Genomic DNA, 19933 nt, shown 5'->3' on the forward strand with positions numbered 1-19933 from the left:
CTAAAGGGTACGTAGAAAAGAAATGAGAAGGTTATGCAAAATAACTTCCTGTGGCTTATAAAGTGCCTCAGTTGATCCTCATAACACCACTGTTAAGGTAAAAAGGATTGGAACCGTCGGCTGTATTTTTCCAGAGGTGAGAAACACTGAGCCTAAGTATGCTGGTCCAGGCTCCACAACTTCGTCAGGAAAGGCTGACCTGAAGAGCTGGTTCAGCTGCAATGTATTTACCTCTTGCGTCATCAAAAGCAACAGTTAAGTGTATGGTTATCCTGTGTTAAAAGTATTTCTCAACTGACTCATCACCGATACACCAGACCCACCATGGGGACCTAGCTTTTGTCTCCTCTGGGGCAGAGTGTGTGTTCCTCAGTAACAAAGCACGGGGGCATGTGGAGAAACAGCCAAGTGTGCCATGGGATCACAGTCAGTCACATCCCAGTTACCCCTCAAGGAGTCTGGGTTTGCTTACAGGTGCTTCTGGAATAAAGTGTTCAGTTACAACTTGGGTCTCAGGTTAAGAACTACTGTTCTATATCTTCCAAAAGCCAGAAAACAAGCCAATTTTCAGACATCACTTTCTTACTCTATAAAAAATTTCTGCCTTCTTTCTGTGTTCTATCTGAGAGCTACCTGACTACAAAAACGAGACCTATGCAACTTAACTCCAACCATCAGGGAGAAATAGTGAGCTCTAGTCAGACTTTGAATCCCAACTCTACTACTTGTTAACTATGTGTCCTCAAGTAAGCTACTTAACTGTTCTGTACCTCATTTTCCTCACAGGGGCAATAATACTACATTACAGGTGTTTGAAGATTAAATGATAATTTAATCTTTGCATGATTGATGCTCAGCCCACATAAGAACGCAGGAATTGTTAGCTATTATTATTGGAAGGATTCAAGAACAGTGTGAAAAATACAACTAGGCCTTGTGAACTGAAAAACTTGTGTATCTTGTCTCTACCACTCTGTACAGCTGGCTCCATTCTCCTGTCTGCACATTGATCTCTTCTAATTGCACATGACCGTCCAAGGCAGCCAGCCCAACATCTATAGACTGCTGTCCCAGTGCCTGGCCCTGCCTCACCCAGGAGGCTCTACCAGGACCATCATGAACCATGAATAATAAACCTCAGAACCTTTACCCAAAGAACTCCACACACACTCAACCTTACAGGGATTTTTATTAAGACCCAATCATGCATAATAAAATTACATGTTTTCACCACTTCGACTTAGAAAATACACTAGAAAAATAAACTTTTGGTCAAAATAAACACTGAAGTAAACGAGTCCACCACCGTGTGTCCCTACCCTCAAAGCCAAACTGAATTTCAGTTTGAAGCAAGGAATGTGACCAGGATTTGAAATGGTGTCCCACTTCCCACCCTATCAGAGTGGTATCAGAGGCTCTTGGCCACAGAGAAGTTTCAAGTATTTCACTGGTAAGACCTTTACTGCCTGACCAAATACAGTGCCCAGTGAGCTATTTTTCTTTTAAAGTTAATTGAAAAATAGTGAACTTCCCGCTATCATCCCCACCCACAAATCACACTGGGGTTTTCCATGGAGCAAGCGCCTATCAAGGAGGAATAGCTGACTGATAATGAGTTTGAACCAAAACCAAGTAGTGATTTGCTTCTGACAGTTGAAGCAAGCTTGTTTTTCTGAGTCGGATCAGGAACGAACTTGAGGTTTACAAAATTAACGACCTCAACACTGAGAGGTATTCCTGGAGCTGACATCTTTCCTGAACTTTAGACTTGGTTCTGTTTGGCGTCTCCACACCTCGTGTGGCCACAGGGCAGCCACACTTGTACATTAGCTTAGCTGACATTTTACTCCCTAGAAGAAAGGTTTCAAAGGAAAACCTTAAAAGCTGGAAGCTTTTTAAAGTGAGAGATTATGACAGTGCCGCAACAGTACTATAGCTTTTGCTGACCCAAATGAAAAAGTAATCCCATGATTGGAGAATTCGCATTTGATGAAACTGCCCACCTCAGAATTCTGAAAAGCTCACTGTCTCTCAGGATTTCCAAAAAGATACCTTATCACCCTGGCTCTCCTTCTGGCAAAAACATGGTTTCTTATAACCTGAAGTGTTTATAAACCTCTAAGAATAAGGGAGTCCATGTGAAAGCAGGATGAGGAATGAGAGATCTAAAAAAAAAAAAAAAAGGTACCTTAAAAAAAAAAACATTGCCATCAAGTGGATTCTGACTCACAGCGACCCTACAGAACTGCCCTATAGAGCTTCCAAGAAGTGGCTGGTGGATTCGAACTATCAACCTTTGGGTTGGCAGTCGTAGCTTTTAACCACTGCGCCCCAGGGCTCCAAAGCCACCTTAGCCAGGAGCAGATAAAGATGTGACGCTAGGGTTCGTACTTTGGGCTGTTGCTAAAAATGTCTTCCAGCCTCTCCACATGAAGGTAGACTAGGAATCCAGTAAGAGGCACACTTCTTGAATTCTGTGTCGTGGCACAGGAGAAGAGGAGGAAGAAAATGCCCTTATTACCTAAGTTTACAGACTCATTTGGAAGCTTTAGGTGCCAGTTCATTCAGATCTAGATTTCCTAAATATAATCCAGATGGGGAGGAGGAACCCCTAAAAAGAGAACAGTGTCCCTGTGGCAGTAAAGCTGGGATCAGGGTTTCAAGCTCGGTGTAGATCACCCAAGGTCACATAGCAAGGTAAAGGTGGAACTCAGGTCTCCTAAGGAATGACTTCCCTTTTCCCAGTACCACAGTGCCTTGGATTTAGGGACATGCTAATTTCCAGGCATTTGTAAAATGGGTCAGAACTTCTCCCAGAAGGAAGACACTCCCAGTTCTGTTCTGATATTTGCTGTTTGCTTAGGCTGCCCAGGCAGCCAAGGCTCTCCCCACTGCTGAATAAGGCTCTGCGTGCTTCTGTCCGTCATTTCACACCATGCAGGGGCAACTTATACAAACACCACATGGAGCCTGCCTTGATTTTCAGCCAGGGAGGTCCTGGTTCAGCAACCTGCTTCAAACCTCCTGAGGTGCCGAAACCACTTGATCTCTCTTTGGAGCTGATACAAAGCACAGTGGCTCCAGGAAGCAGGCAAACCTCAGACCTGACTCAGCTGATGAAACAGCTCCTCCTTGGTTGAACTGGAAAGGCCTGGGAAACAGGCAGCAAATTTCCTGATGCTCATGTATTTCCCTAGGTGAGCTTGGCCATCCCTTTGTTAAGTCACAGACACAAAGGCAACTGGCCAGGAACTCAACGGGAGAATTTAAACCTCCGAAACTTGGGGTGGTGGTGGGTGGGGGGAGGTGTATGTGATTCATTTCTCTCTTTAGGTTTTTCCCTTCTCTTTTGGGGGACCTAAGGAAGCCAACTTTCCAGACATTTGGGTTCTGAACCCTCTGCCTTCACCATCCCACTTGTGCCCCATTTAGGCCTTCCCAGCAGTGCCAGCAATCATCATCAGATGGAATTAGAAGCAGCCAGGGCTGTGCATTTTGGTACTTCCAGCTCAGTCAGGTCCCTAGAGGATCCAGGGCTAGTATCCATGGTGAAAAAAGCTTCCCCTAGAATTGGCACTAATGAGGTAAGTAAATTTCCACCACCAACTTCTCCAGGCATTTTTACAAATGCTATAAAGATGAACAGCTTAGTAACAACAGGCCTTTGAATTTCAGAGTACTGTTCTCTTCCTCATTGAGCTGTCTGCCTTGCCTACTTAGTCTAATAAATACATGGAGAAGGTACACAACACACAATACTTGTCACTATGTTAACACCATAATATACATAGAATGAATATGAAGACGGGTCAAAGCCATTGGAAAAACTAAACACCAAACCAAACCTGTTGCCGTCGACTCCGACTCATAGCGAGAGTAGAACTGCCCCATGGAGTTTCCAAGGATTGCCTGGTGGATTCGAACTGCTGACCTTTTCTGGTTAGCAGCCATAGCTCTTAATCACTACGCCACCAGGGTTTCCAAGCCATCAGAAGAACTACCTAATTTGATGCATGGGCTGAAGCTAAATGCTTGATAGGAGAGGTCTAAAGTGCTCAAACAGCTAACACTCAGGCTTGCTGGACCGACTGAAGTCTGCCTATCCACACCTGAGAGAGAAACCCAAGTGAATTTGGAAGGGCGGGGGCCCCAGAAGTGGCCCAGCTATAACCTGCCCTCACATTCATTTCCAGAAACCAACATTTAAGAATACCAAGTAATGTAACCATTCACTGTTGCCAGGCTTACGATATACCACCACAGTGTCAGAGATGGAAGGCATCCATACAGGATCCTGGTCATCTCACCTGCCCTCTTAAGCCTTCACAAAAGTCATCCTTTAAAGTTTAACCATCACTACAAAAGGGAAGTTGGTGTCACTGAGTCCCAGGATATATACTAGTTTCTGTAAGGGCAGGGCCAAATGGTGACACATCCCTCTTGGAAAGGCCCCTGTGTGACAAAGAAAATGGAAGCCAGCTACTTGTATCTAGAGAGTCACTTTCTAGGCAGAAAACCAATGTCAAACATTATTCAATAACTATACCAAATCCCAGCACCTCAGCAGCCAAAAGGGCCCTAGACATCACTTTATCCTGCCTCATCTTACAGACGGAAAAGCTGAGGCGCAAGAGGCCCAGAGAGATCCAAGGTCACACATCTATGGCTGAAGCACTGGTCTCTAATTCCTAGGCCAGAATTCTTTTAGCTACACTGGCCTGGAATCCAGTATTTTAGGTTGAGTAAAATCATATACTTCCAGGAACCCGCATGGTTCTATTGGTAACCAGGGCTAAGGCTTTACGGGTTTGGGAAAACTGAAGTTTCTATTGCAAGATTCAAGCCGTGAATCCCAAAGGTGCTTTAAAGTCTCTGGCTCCTGAATTTGATCAGGAAGTGCTGCTTATGTCCTCAAGCTTGCATGATACACTTAAGGTGCTTTCCAAACCCAGTGAAGGTAACTGGGGCCTGGACCTCACACCTGAAGCTTCCTGATGAGCAACAGAAGGCTACAGTTAGAGCTCACGTGAGAGGCACAAACTCCCAAAGTCTCATGTGTGGCCACCTTTCCACAGGAGAAACACCTGGCGATCTGCTTTCATAAAGATTACAACACAGCCTAGAAAACCCTACGGGGCAGTCCTACTCTGTCACATGGGGTCACTATGAATTGAAATCCTCGACTGCACCTAACATCCAGCGCTCCCATCTCACACAGAGTGAAAGGTTCGGCCAAACTGCTTCCTGGAAGTGCGCTGACCACCAAATCAGGTGGTTTTCTCCTGCAAAGTGGGATCGAAGTGACTTTGGTCCTGATTTTTCCTGCTTCAAGATGCATAAAAATCAGACACAGCTTCCAGATTAATGGTTGCACACTTGGGAATCCCTGTTGACATTTTCCAGGTCTTCCATGGAGTAATTCAAGTAACCAAGGGCTCACCCCATGGCTTGCCCCCAAAGCTCAATAGGGCTGCAGTTTAATTACAAGGAACAAGACTGAATCCATGGCACCTTAAGTTCTCCTTGTGCCTCTCCAAAGGAAAAAGGAAAGGACCTAATGATGGCGACACACACAGAGGGCTGAGCCACCTGGCCTCCTGGCTAGTAGCAGGAGTACAGCTGTGATTTCATAGCCCGCATGGAGTCATCACACTGTGCATCTGAGGTCAGCCCCTCGGGCAGCAGCGCTTCACCCAGGATGCTGTCACAGGCAGGGACAGGCTGGCAGAACTCTCTCACAAAGACCTCCTCTGAGGCCAGCAGCACCTCATTCCAGGCCGTGATGTCCAGCTCTCCGGCTGTGCCCCCATACTCCTTGGGGAGAATGCTTCTTGGAAGGTTTGTGTGGAGTGAGTTCAGGTCAGACCCATGGAGGAAGAACTAGGAGGGGAATGGAATGAAAATATAGACATCCTTCGGTTAATCAGTAGTACAGTAATCTACTTCATGGTAGATGCTCAAATTATCATCTGCTGAATGAGTAAAGGAACAGTTAGTAGCAACCCCACCCTTCTTTCTAGTTCCTCAGCCTAAAAAGCTTGTGGTGGTGGTGGTAGTATGTACCGTCGTGTTGATTCTGATTCATAGTGAACCCATAAGATATAACAGAACTGCCCTATAGAGTTTCCAAGGCTATAATCTTCATAGGAGAAGATCACCAGGTCTTTTCTGCTGCAGAGCCACTGGTGGGTTTGAACCACCAATCTTTTGGTTAGCACCTGAGCACTTAACCATTGTGCCACCAGTGCTCCTTAAAAAGCATGCAGTATCCTCTTTTCTTTATACCCTGCGTCCTGTTGGCTGGAACTCTGAAATATATCCAGAATCCAACCACTTTACTACCACCCTAATCCATGCCACCATCAACTCTCACCTGAGTCACAATAGCCTCCTACCTGGTATCCCTGCTCCCACTCTCTCCCACCACAATCTCTTTTACAATGTAAGTCAGGTCCCACCCCTCCTCTCTTTACAACCTTCCAGTGCTCCCAACTCAAATGGAGTAAAAACCAAGTACAGACAATGGCCCACAGGCCCTTCCCAGTCTGGCCCCTGTTACAGCTCCCTTCCTACAAGTCTCCCCTCCGCTCTCTCTGCTCCAGCCACACCTGTCTCCTAGTTGTGCCTCCAACATGCCAGGCATGCTCCCCCTCAGGGTCTATGTAGTTGCTGGCCCCTCGGCTTATCTGTATGGCTCACTCCCTGACCTCTTTCAAGTCGTGGCTCAAATCCCAACTTCTCAGTGACACCATTTCTTCCCACTTACTGAATATTGCAACCCCTTTCCGACCTCCTGCACTCACTATCCCCTTTCTCTGCTTTATTTTTCTCCATAAAACTTACCACATTCTAAGGAGCTGGTGCACAAGAGTTAAGCACTTGGCTGCTAACTGAAAGGCTGGGGGTTCAAACCCACCCAGCCACTCTGAGGGAAAAAGACCTGGTGATCTTCTTCTGTAAAGATTACAGCCTAGAAAAGCCTATGGGACAGTTCTACCCTGCACATGGGGTCACTTTGAGTCGAAATCAACTTGACAGCACCTGGCAACGACCTTACTAGATAACATATCCATTGTCTGTCTCTCCCTCCAGAAGGTAAGCTTCCTGGAGGCAGGGATTCTTACCTATTTTCCTCAGCTAGAACATGACTGCACATAGTAGTCGATGGATAAATATGTTTAAATAAATGAATGAACATACAAAAGAACAAATCAACAACATCACGGGCCACAAATAAGGGCATTCCACAGATGTAAAAACCTGGTCCAAAGGCTGCTTTGGGAAAAGCAGGTTCCAAACAGGATCTCCAAGAACTAATGTGAGTTTAAATTCAGGCAGGGAAGCCATGGAATGAGTGGTTCGCAAACCTAGCTGTGCATCAGAATCACCCGAGGAGGTTTGAAAAACACAGATTCCTGGGCCCCACTCCGAGTTGATCAGTCAGAATCCTCAGGAGAAGGGCCTGGGATCTGGATTTTTGACAAGCTACCCGGAGATGTCAGAGTCACATCTGAGAACCATTATACTTTTCGTTCCCTCCCCCGCTCTATGCACTTCCTCTTTGAAACAGTGTAAAATTCAGGACCTAGTCTTCGGAGTGACCACAGTATTCTTAGGCCTAAGGAAGAAAGAGAAAAATACCATCCACTACATTTTAATCAGCTCTGCTGGGAAAGGTTAAAAGAAAGTGGCTGTTCTGGGTCAGAGAGGAAGACCATCTTTTAAAGCGTCATCTATCTTTTCTTAAATAAGAGTTAAATTAAAAAGTCACACATCTTTTAAGTGAATTGCTCCACAGGCTTTACATTGTGAGAAAACAGTGGTATTAAGCTCCAAGGTGTCACAGGAGAAATCACCGTAACTCTTTTTCTCTCTCTGCCCAGTGCCTCCCCTCCTCTCTTCCCCTTTCCACGTCCTCTTACTTACAAAATAGACTGTTGGCTCGCGATGCCCAAGCCGGGATCCAAGATGTCTAAACGATTGCAGAGCAGGGATCATTTAGCGAATTAGTATTCCCGGAGCAAAAAGAACAAACTAAGGTAAGTACTAAGAGGAAACCCCGGTGGCGTAGTTGTTAAGTGCTACGGCTGCTAACCAAAAGGTCGGCAGTTCAAACCCATCAGGCGCTCCTTGTAAACTCTATGGGGCAGTTCTATTCTGTCCTATAGGGTCACTATGAGTTGCCATCGACTCAACGGCAATGGGTTTGGTGTTTTTGGGTTTAAGTACTAAGATGTCATAAATAAATGAAGGGAGCAAAAAAAAAAAAAAATTTAAAGTATTTGTGGTCAACAGAATCATCACTTACTCTGTTTGCTATTTTCTCCTTCAGAAATGGTTTTATGATGGCAAAAATGCCTTTAAATATTCGGGGTTCATTTACTACATGAACCGCTTTTATCCGAATGGGGAAACCATCCTGTGGGGGGGAAAGGGAAAGGGATGTTAGATCACCTGGGGTATCTGACACCTGTCCATTCGATTCCACAGCCTGCCTCCCCCATTGACATCTTCATGTTCAGCCCCTGTACTAATCTGGTCTGATTCTCATGGCCTCCCCAAAGACAGCCCAAGTGGGGCCTAAATAGGAAGACACACCTCAGGGAAAGAATCTCCCAGGACCCAGAGCTGGTTTAAAGAGAGTTGGGCAAACAAGGGCAGAGCTGCTCCTCTTGAGGCAAAAACCGGTCTGAGTGTGGATGGATCCAGCAAACTTCAGACCTTCTGGATCAGAGCTGCCCGAGGCACATTTCTCAGGGTGCTATTGTGTGTGATGCTGACAGGGTTCCAGGGTGGGTAAATGAATTTGAGAAACAGTAGACTAAAGAGTCAAATGAGTTTCCTTAACTGCAGGACTGTTCAGAGCCTTCCACATGCAAATATTTACTATGAAATTCACAACAGGAGGATATACCAGGCCACATTTCCCAAACTTATTTAGCCCTTAGTTTTTTCCAGAACTTTCCCTCCAGATCATGTTATCATTTTACAGAACACTAGGAAAACACTAATCCAAACTCATTATCTACACGGTACTTAGCAGGGGGCATCAAAAGAAGGGTGGAAGCCAAGGGAAGCCAGAGTACTGGCTAAAGGCAGAATTCAGATTTATAATAATGACTAAATATGACATTTGTGTGCCTAAATAATGAGCCTGGTACACAGTAGGGGCTCAAACACATTTGTGGGACTCAACTAAGAACTCTAGTGTTACTGGTGCTCATAGTTAACAAGAGCCATGCCCCAGGTGGCAGGTCAGAATGAACAAGGAATAAAAATCAGGCTCTAGTCCCTTGTAGCCGTGTGGCTTTGACCAAGTTACATGCTCTGGAGGTTTCAGTTTCCCCATTTATCAAGAAGGAAAAGCATTCTTGCCCTGTCTCTCTCAGAGGATTACTTGAAGAACTGAATGGATTGTAATGACTGCAAATGCACTTGGTAAACCATCAGGCACTGCAGACAAAGAACTTTTGTTTGAATGAGAGAATGTTAAGGCTCTCACTGGCTTGTGTTCTGAAACACAGAACATGACATGTGAAAGCACCTGGCCAAAACCCAGTCCAACTGTGCTCCACGCCCACAGGTCCCATAGACCATAGACAACCTGAGAGGCTCCACCGGGGGCAGCACAATCCCTGAGTTTCCTTTGTTAGGAGAATTCCTCTGCCTTCTGGATAAAAAAATAATATAAAATGCAGAGAGCATTTCCCTGCTTTTTTGACTCCTGCCCTAACGACAACCTGCCCGGATTGAAGGCACTCGGAAAATGCTGGAGACCCTGAGGAGACTGAGTAGTAAACAGAATTTCTTAAAGTTTTTCCCAGAATGCTCATGTATTTTTCTGATTGTAGGAGTAGAAAGTAGGGTTTGCATGTCCCATCTGTGGTAAATGGATGGGGCCCTAAGAAAGCCCACACCACCCTGGAACAGACACACGACAGATACAGACCATACCTGGAGGATGCCAATCACCTTTTTGGCTATAAAAGGGCCGAAATGAGATGCCTTTGATAAGCTCACTCCTTTGTAGTCAGCAAGGATTACAATTCCATTCACCTGGGTTTCTTCAGACTGAATGAGCTTTTCTAATGTCAAGTATATGGCTCGGATGTTCTCAGTAATTGGATAACTGCTCGGGATCCATCTGTCTACAGTCATAAGAGATGGACAGTATGTTACGGAAATGAATACAAACAAGTAATCAGACAGGCTAAAATTTATCTCCTTTCTAAAACGGTTGTTTAAACTGGAAAAGAAAGAGATTTTAATTGCTAGATTCTACACAGGTTAGTGATGAGACACAGCAGCAGCTTATGAAATGGGAAAGCAATCGAGTGTTGAGGTTAAAAGTATTAGCTCTGAAGTGAGATATACCTGGATCTTAATCTTATTAGCTGTGTGATCTTGGGCAAGTTAGTTGCTCTGAGCCTCCATTATCCCATAAGTAGAATGGCATAATATTATCTACCTTAGCAGACATCTAGAAACCCTGGTGGTGTAGTGGTTAAGTGCTACAGCTGCTAACCAGAGGGTTGGCCGTTCAAATCCACCAGGCGCTCTTTGGAAACTCTATGGAGCAGTTCTACTCAGTCCTATAGGGTCGCTATGAGTCGGAATCGACTTGATGGCACTGGGTTTGTTTTTTTTTTTTTGGTTTAGCAGACATCTGTGCTTTCTGCCATCCAATAATTCCCCTTATTCTCATAACACCATCCTGATTTTCTTGGGGATTACCCTCTCCCCACCCTAGTCATGCAGTTTGGGCAGAACTGACTTGACTTCTGGTGCCAGAGGTGGGCAAGTGACCTGGCTGGGCCATCCTGGGGGCTGCATCCTCCTGACCAGGTCAAGCAGAGCCAATGAGACTCAATGTTGAGACCTTAGGCCTTTGGAAAGATAATCTCTCTCTTCGCATTTGCAGTGTTGAGGTTGTGAGCCTGAGATGCAGGGGCCCCATGAGGCAAGAGCTGGCCCAGGAACAAAGCTCATGCTGAAGACTGCAGAGATGGAGACATCTTTCCAATGCCATGGTCAGCCCCCCAAAACAGCTGTGCCTACGCTTTGGTTAGCTGAGCAAATGCGTTCCCTTTTTTGTTCCAGCCGGTCTGCATCGGCTTCTGTTGTCTGCCACCCAAAGACCAAGTCCTGACTCATACACCGCCGTCAGGAGATGTTGTGAAGGTGGAGCTTAACGCTTATGTTCAGGAGATCCCTCGTCAAATTCCTCTTTTGAGGCTGGAAGCTCCTTTAATATATTCCTCTAATATACTTAATGATTTTTTTTCTCTTTGGGAAAAAGATGAAAATATCAACTTTTGACTATTAAGCAGCATTCTGAAGAAAATCTCACTAAAATCTGTGTACAGATCTATCTTTTAGAAAGATGAAACCTCACATGATTGACACCAATGGAACACGTGATACGTGCAAAATTCCTAGGAAAAATCTTTGTCTGCACATTGTGCCAGCTTGCTGTTTAATGTTGCTGCTGATTAAATAGCTGGACATCATCCTTTCCAATCACATATGTCCCAGAAGAGGTTATCAGGAGGTGAAGCCGATGCCCAGCTGAGAACAAAGCTCTCTGTGAAGGCACGCCTCCTCCTAAAGAGTTGGGTTGTTGGGGAGGGATCCAGGTCTCTGCTTCGGACCTATGGAAAAATTTCATCTCAGGACCAAAGGGTTGAAACCACACAAGCAAAGAGCTGAAACCAGTGTGGTAAGATCTGTTTTGTAACATTCTTCTGAGTTGAGTACAGAAGAGCAGCATAAAAGTCTGTTGACTAGCTTCTAGGACTTTTGGTGCCCTGAAATTTCCAATGCACTGCTTATTTTAAAAGGAACACCCCTAAATAGAAAGTGCCTAGAACAGCAGGTAAGGCAGTTAACACTGTGCCTGGTGCATAGTAAAGGCTCAAGGGAATGACTTCATCTCCAAAGAGGGTTTGGTAGATGACTAAAGGGAACAGTGACAGATGGCTTAAAGACAGAGGGAGGTGCAGGAAGACTGCCACTCCCCATCAGACTTCCCCTCAAGAAGAGTTTGTATGCATGAGCACAAGAGGGCTGCCAGCATGTCCACGTTTTCTGGCTAACTCGGGAAGAACTATGTACTCTTACTTCCACGTATTTTCTCCACTCTGGTCTGATGGACACTGTTGCAGCTGGGGGTGGAGTGGTGGACACTCCTGAGTGTATAATGAACTTGCTGTCATGGAAGAGAATAGGAATACGAATCAGATGGCTCAAGTTCTAGCACCCCCAGTCATTGTGTCAACCAATCCATGTTCCCACACATTTCTAAATGCCCTGTGACGGGGAGGGGGCAGGGAGCAGCCCCCAACTGACAACTGCCATGCCAAAGAAATGTAAGGTATACTGGTTACTAAGATCAAGAAGTGAATCTAAAGTGGATCCTTTCAGGGGCTTAACAAAGTGGAGGAAAGGAAGGAAAGGTTGGAGGCAGCACATAGCAGACACCTTTTCAGGCGTCTGCCCAGCCCACACCCCCTTTCACTGAGATCTGTACCCCAACCTGCTCACAAAGGAGAGGTCCAGGGGGTTCTGGCAGCCACACTTGTACCCTATGTCCAGGGGGAGATTCTTCAGCCCTGCGGATTCTCTTCTAGAATCTGGAGCTTGGACTGAGGGAACTTAGTTGGCTGGCCAGGTAAGCCTGGAGGCTGAGTAGGGGCAGATTCGGCCATGTGCACAGATGCAGCAAAAGCCAGTCTGCAGAGAGAGAGGTGTGAAGATCTAGAAAGGGCAGCAGAAATGTGCGGCCTAGAGAGACATACAGACTGACAGACAGAGGCGTGGCCCTCTTCACTCCTGAGGACATTCTGGGTCCTAGTTTTAGGGCCTAGTGGGATCTGCTGCACTTTCAGCTCTCTGGTCTGTGAGGTAGCTCTGTCTCCTTAGACTATAGCCTGCCTTTTTTCTTAAGCGGTTTGAGTAGGTTTTTGTCATTTGCAGTCAAAGGAGCCTTGACTAAAATGAGGTGGTGAGGGGATAGCAATGCAAGACAGGATGCTGGACACACATTCTGATATGGGTTGATTTGTGTTCCCCAAAAAAGATATGTTGAAGTCCTAATGCCTGTTACTTGTGAATGCAACCTTGTTTGGAAATAGGGTCTTTGCAAATATAATTAATTCATTAACCTAATGGGTGGGGAGGGAGGGCCCTAATCCAATATGACTGGTATCCTCATAAGTAGGAAAGAGACATAGCCAGAGAGACACAGGGAAGAAAGCCATGCAACAACAGAGGCAGAGGTTGGAGTGATACATCCATAAGCTAAGGAACGCCAAGGACTGCGGGAAGCCACTGGCAGCTAGAAAAGAGGCATGGAACAGATTCTCCCTCAGGACCCTCCGGAAAAAATCAACCTTGCCAACAACTTGGTTTCAGACTTCTGGCCTCCAGAAGTGTGAGAGAACCAATTTCTGTTCTTTTACACCACCCAGTTTATGATGCTTTGTTAAGGCAGCCGTAGGGGACTAATACACAACCCAAATGAGAGTGTACACACATGCCCCACAACAGTGTGGAAAATACCTGGGCGGATGCAGAGGATATGGCAGCCCCTGGGGTCTGTGTGGGGCAGCACGGTGAGGAATCCAGAAGCTAGGACATCTTTTAAGGCCGAGGGCTTCAGGTTATTGAAGACTTCGGGCCAGCTTCTCCTGCAGCTGTGGTAGTTGACCAGGAGCTGCAGGGCCCGGTCGTAATCAAACTTGCGAGCTCTGAGGAAGCGCAGCAGGAAGGCATCGTCGAGTGAGGTGCTCAGGTTTGGGTACTCCTTCCGTACCATGTCACGAAGGGCCTGGACATCCCGAAGTCTCCATTCTGGCTTCTCCTGCAGCTCCTCCTTGGCTTTGGTGACCAGTTCTTCTGTCAGCGAGCACACATAGCCAAGAGGCTCGGGGGCTGGCAGCAGCTCATTTTCAGAAAGCAAGGCCACAGAGGGGCTGGTTCTCAGAGAGTCACTTTCTTCTGACATTAGCTACTAGGATTCTGCCAACACAGAAGCCCCAAGCGAAGTTAATAAAGCCCAGTGCTGCTCATTTTAAACCCACCCAGGGTTTGAAAGACACAGAGGGAGAGGAACATTTTTGTCAAACTAACTAAGCTCAGCGCAGTGTGGTTCTTAGCCTGGGGAACGAACTAGACCAGAACCATACACCCAGGGCCAATCTCAGACGGACTGAGGTTAGAATCTCCATGCAGGCACCCAGGCAGCTACAGCAGAATATACATCCTCCTCATTAAAAACCACTGTCTTGCTTATAAATGTATGAATAGGTGCTCAACCTTACCTGTAATTAAATAAACGTGAACTAAAACAACTTTGAGATTCAGGTTGGCACACATAACACAGAAACAGGCACTCTGATATGCCTGCTATTGGTAGGAATAGGAATTGAGACAGTCTCTGTGGAGGACAGTTTGTCATATCTAGTCCAATACCATATACCCTTTGACCCATCAATTCCATTTCTAGGGCATATACTTGTATGTATGTGTAAAATATATGAATAAGACTGATTATTACAGTATGATTATAATGGCACAAGATTGGAAACAACTGCACATCAGTAGGAGACTGGTCAAATAATATGGTATATGAATGGAATACTATTCAGTCATGAAAAAGGAATTAGGCAGTCTTTATGGACTGACATGTTAAGGAAAAGGAAAGCAGGTTGCAGAACGGTGTGCATAATTGCATGGTTTATTTTTTATTGTGGTAAATATATATACAAAAAAACAACTGCCATTTCAATTTTTTTCTACGTATAAGTCAGTGACACTAACTGTATTCATCATGTTATGCAACTACCAATCCACCCCAGTCCCCAGTGCCATCAAGTTGATTCCGACTCATAGCGACCCTATAGGACAGAGTGGAACTGTCCCACAGAGTTTCCAAGGAGCGCCTGGTGGATTTGAACTGCCGACCCTTCGGTTAGCAGCCGTAGCACTTAACCACTATGCCACCAGGGTTTCCAACTACCAATAGTGTTTGTTTTTTCAATATATACATAAATGGACTTGTGAGTGCACAGAAGAGTTCTGAAAGAAGATACAAGAAACTCTTACTCCAAGGTACAACAATTGGTGTCTATTCGCCTGGAGCAACAGAGGACGAAGGAGAATCAGGAACAGGAGGGGGAGACAGACGGTGGCTAACTGCCTCCCTGAGACCAGAAGAACTGATGGTGCCCAGCTACCATTACTGAACATTTTGATAAAAAATTCTACAGAAGAGTCCCCATCAAAACGGGGAAAATGTAGAACGGAATTTCAAATTCTCATGGAATCCAGCTTTCTGGAGCCATGAAGGCTGGATGAACCCCCAAAACTATCACTCTGATATAATCTTTAAACCTGAAACCAAAAATATTCCCCAAAGTTTTCCATAAACCAAAAAACAAACAAAAAAAAATTACTATCACTCTGATATAATCTTTAAACCTGAAACCAAAAATATTCCCCAAAGTTTTCCATAAACCAAAAAACAAACAAACAAAAAATTGTTAGTTTAGGTTAATTAGTAAAGAATGCCTGCCTAGAGCGCTGTGTCCTTTTAAGAACTATCTATATGGAATCAAATTGACAACAGCAACTAAAAAGATTAGATAGGAAACTTAAAGTGGAGTAATTTTATGTCAATGGGGGAAGAACAATTCAGAAAAGGAGGGTGTGAATGGTTGTACAACTTGAGGAATGTTATCAGCGTCACTGAATTGTACATTGAGAAATTCTTGGTTTAAATTCTGCTGGTATAGTCTCAAATGCCACAACCAAAAATAAACTGTTACCAATAGCTAGTTCTAGGTAACAGGACTGGACAACTAGACATTTAAGGTGGAGAAGAGAATTTTTTTACTGTACTGTTTGAATTTTTTTTACCACATACACGTGTAACTTATTGCGGTGGCCATGAAAACCCGCTGCTCAGATCTCCCGCTGGGGAAGCATGATGGGTGGCCCCAGATGCTGCCTCTGGACCCACCACCCCATTTGCACTGAGGCCACATTTTTTTTTTTTTTTTATTGTGCTTTAAGTGAAAGTTTACAAATCAGGTCAGCCTCTCATATAAAAATTTCCATACACCTAGCTATACACTCCGAATTGCTCTCCCCTAATAAGACAGCACAGTCCTTCCCTCCACTCTCTCTCCTCGTGTCCATTCTGGCAGTTTCTGGCCCCCCCCCCCACCCTCTCATCTCCCTTCCAGACAGGAGATGCCAACATAGTCTCACGTGTCTACTTGATCTAAGAAGCTCGTTCTTCACCAGTATCATTTTCCAACCCACAATCCAGTCCAATCCCTGTCTGAAGAGTTGGCTGTGGGAATGGTTCCTGTCTTGGGTTAACAGAAGGAGGCCACACTTTTTCAGATGCTCCCAGCCAATCACTGAGTGAGACTCGAGGCAGCTCTGTGGGCCTGATCGAGCCTCTCTGGGAACTGCACTGCAGTCCCAGGCTCTTCTCGCCCAAACTTTTCTTCACCAGAGCCCGACCTGCACCCTAGTCTAAAGGCCCTCTCTGCCTTCTCCAGCTCCCTTCCCTTTTGCCTTCCACAGGCATTTCCTCCAATAAGTTTCTTGCATGTCTGATCTCATCCTGGTGTCTGCTTCTTGGAGAACCTGAACTAACACATTCATTGAATTAATTAAAATAAATTAAATAAAACCAAAAGCAGCTGCCTTAGAGATTCCAGGGAAAAGGTGGCAGCAGGGCTGCCCAGCTCCCTAGCTGAAGCTCTTGTCCACAGGCTGTCAGTGACCCTCCATTTTGAGCTCAATAAGGAAAGCAGGGGCTGTCTCAGGAGTCTCTGCACATAGCTTTGGTATCCTGACTACATTGAGCTGGTCTCCCCAGGCCACTGCAGCCAGAGTGCCCAGGTCACTCCCTCTCCATCTGAGGTCTGCCCCCACTCCTGGCCTTGCAACCTCCAGCCCTACCCATTTCTTTCACTTCTTCCCAAAAGGTGTGCTCTCCTGTCCTGTGCACATCCTGTTCCTTTCAACTAGCATGTTCTTCCTCCACCTTTTCACCTGCCCAACACCAATTCACCCTTATGTTCCTGATTAGACTTAATTCAACTTCATTCATTCATTCAACAAATACTGAGCACTTACTATGTACCAGGCCCTCTTCTAGGTACTGGGGATACAGGAGTGAACAAACAAAAAAGTCTTGCCTTCACTGAGTTTAGATTCTAGTGGGGGACATAGACTATCTGCAAAATAATGGTCTATAAGAAGGTGGTAAGTGCTATGGATTGGATGTGGCTGGGGATGGAGATTGCAATTTTAAGTAGGGTGGTCAGGGAAGGCCTCACCAAAGTGACATTTGTGCCACGCATATCAAGCCACGCAGATATCTGGAAGAAGAGTAAGTATGAAGCCTGAGGCAGGAACATGCCTGGCTTTTTTGAGGAAAAGCAAGGTGGCCAGTGTGGCTGGAATTACATGAGCAAGGCAGAGAATAGTAGCTGATGAATTCAGAGAGGTATGGGGACGCCTACGGCCCAGGGGCTTGTAGGCCAATAAGAAAGAACTTAGACTTTTACTTTGAGTGAGGTGGGATCTACTGAGGGTGTTGAGCAGAGTGATATGATCTGATTTACATTTTAAAAGGGTCACTCTGACTGCTTTCTTGAGAATGGAATGTAAGGGGATGAAGACAGGCACTATTTAGAAGCTACTGCAATAATCCAGGAGCAATGAGGGCAGCATGAAGCAGAAGCCTTCTCTGACCCCCAGGCCAGGCTAGATGCCTCCCACACAGGAGCCTCTACTGCTCTTTGCACAGCACTTCCTCCACTCAGTTGCAGGCAATTTGAGGGCAACGCCCAGGTCTGTCTTGCTCATCACCTTAAACCCAGCACCTAACATGGTGTCAGGCACATACTCTGCACTCCACAAATACTTGTTGAATGAGTTTAATCAGCTTGGCACCGGCAGAGATATGCTGAGGCACAACAATCATGGGTTCGGAGGACCCACTCCAGGCTGTGTTTCCAAGGAAGTCAGCAACAGATGCCTGTAATCCCAATCCAGCATTTACCGGAAAGACAGACTGCAGCAGCCACAGGCTACAGGCCTCACCTCATAGCCCCTCTCCAGCCTCATCTCCCATCTCTCCCCATGTGGATGTTTAGGGAATTCCAGCCAAAACAAACTAATGGCCCATATACTGGGAACATCTCATGTACTCCAATACCCTCTGTCTGGAATTTCCTATCCCGGTTCCCAACCAGGCAGCTCATTACCTCCCAGGGATTTCCTCATTTTCCACAGAACTGGGTTCCTATTTCTCTTTTAGAAATTGCAGCCCCATGTCCTGTGTGTTTACATGAAACTCCTGAGTCAGTTTCACCAGTCATTTATCAAATAATTACCAATCAACCACTGTAAGTGTCAGGCACCTTGTCCATAGACGCTGAGGACACCGCGGTGAACAACATAATTCTCTGCCTTTATGAAGCTTATACCATCACCCACTGCCCCAAGTCCATTCCCACTCATGGAGACCCCATGTGTTAGAAAACAGAACTGCTCCCTACGGTTTTCTTGGTTGTAATTTTTATGGAAGCAGACCACCAGACCTTTCTCTGCAGGGCCACTGGAGGGGTTCCAACCTCCAATCTTTAGGTTAGTAGAGTGCAAACTGCCTGTGCCGCCCAGGGACCGCTTACATCATAGTCCACCCAGTGCCGTCGAGTCGATTCAGAATGATAAAAAAGAGCTAATGTGTATTTGAGCATTTCACTATGTATCAAGTACTGCACTAAGCACTTTAATCTTCACAATATTTGGTGAAAGCACCATTACTGTTTCCATTTTGCAGAGGAGGAAACTGTCCACTAGAATGTAAACTCCATGATGCAGGGAACTTGCCTGCCACGTCCACTGCTATGGATACCCAGGGCCTGACACACAGCAGTGCTCAGTAAACATCTGCGGCAGATGGGAGGCTAAGCGATGTGCACACCCAGTGAGGCAGGGCAAGGATGTGTCTAACTCCACGCTGGGCGCACAACCTCTACACACCACCTGGAGCTTCATGTTTAATCTCCGGGGCTTCAGCAGTGTCTGGTGAAGGTACTGACGGGTGAACACAAACATGGGATGCAAGCACCTTTTGTTGGGGGAAGGCCGGGAATTCCGGGGGGTGGGAACCTCAGGTTGACACGTCTTCCTCAACCGGAGCCTATAATTTTGTGGAGCATCTCCCTTCTTTTTCTCCCTCCCCCCTCCAAAAGCACTGGTCAGAGACCCCACATCCCGTTGACAACCTTGGGAGACCCCACTTCCGGCTGTCACCCCTTCCCCAGGTGTCCCCATTTCCTGGGGTCTCTCGCTCCTCGGGTCCCCCACTTCCGGTTATCCCTCCCTTTCGGGGATTCCTCTCCTTGGCCCTCAGGACGCGCGGACAGGCTCGCGGGCACTCACCGGCCCGGCTACGGGGCGGAGCGCGGGTCAAGCGGCAGCGGGAGCCTCGGCCGACAGCGCGCACAGAACCGACCCGCACTCCTTTCCCGGCCTGGCCCGGCCCGGCCCCTCGCGCCGGAAGTGATGTAATGGGAAGGCGGGGCGCCCGCCTGGGAGTGCGCATGTGCGATAGCGCGCCGCAATGCCAGCCTTCTGTCTCCACCTAGCGGCGCTGTGGAGAGAGGGTGGTTGGGAGGAGCAGGGAGCGTGGCACAGCTTGTCCAGCCAGATTTATAGATGGGGAAACTGAGGCCCAGAGGAAGAAAGAAGCTCCCATTTTCCGAAAAAGTACTACCATGTACCTGGTGACGCCCATCTATTATCTCACTAATTTCTCATGTTTATGAAATCCCCTATTTCATGAAAGGGGGAAACTGGCAACCAACGAAGTAAAGAGCTTCAAACCCAGACCCGGGGATTA

The 19933-nt window shown here is 46.3% G+C and overlaps 1 protein-coding gene across 2 annotated transcripts; it reads right to left on the reverse strand.

Annotated features, from left to right (window-relative positions):
• Positions 1 to 902: 902 nt before the first annotated feature.
• On the reverse strand, positions 903 to 19561 carry TTPAL (alpha tocopherol transfer protein like). 2 transcript variants are annotated; one of them, XM_049868717.1, is made up of 5 exons: positions 19474 to 19561; positions 13561 to 14019; positions 9955 to 10148; positions 8309 to 8419; positions 903 to 5880 (listed from the first exon to the last, which is right to left on the reverse strand). In XM_049868717.1, exons 2-5 carry the CDS (start codon positions 14003 to 14005, stop codon positions 5602 to 5604), a joined length of 1029 nt encoding a protein of 342 aa, XP_049724674.1. In that variant the 5' UTR covers positions 14006 to 14019; positions 19474 to 19561; the 3' UTR covers positions 903 to 5601. The 2 variants fall into 2 exon arrangements, with proteins under 2 accessions (XP_049724674.1, XP_049724675.1); XM_049868718.1 differs by lacking the exon at positions 8309 to 8419.
• Between the last annotated feature and the right edge of the window lie 372 nt (positions 19562 to 19933).

This window comes from Elephas maximus, chromosome 25 (genome assembly GCF_024166365.1).
Source record: "Elephas maximus indicus isolate mEleMax1 chromosome 25, mEleMax1 primary haplotype, whole genome shotgun sequence".
Lineage (NCBI taxonomy): Eukaryota > Metazoa > Chordata > Mammalia > Proboscidea > Elephantidae > Elephas > Elephas maximus.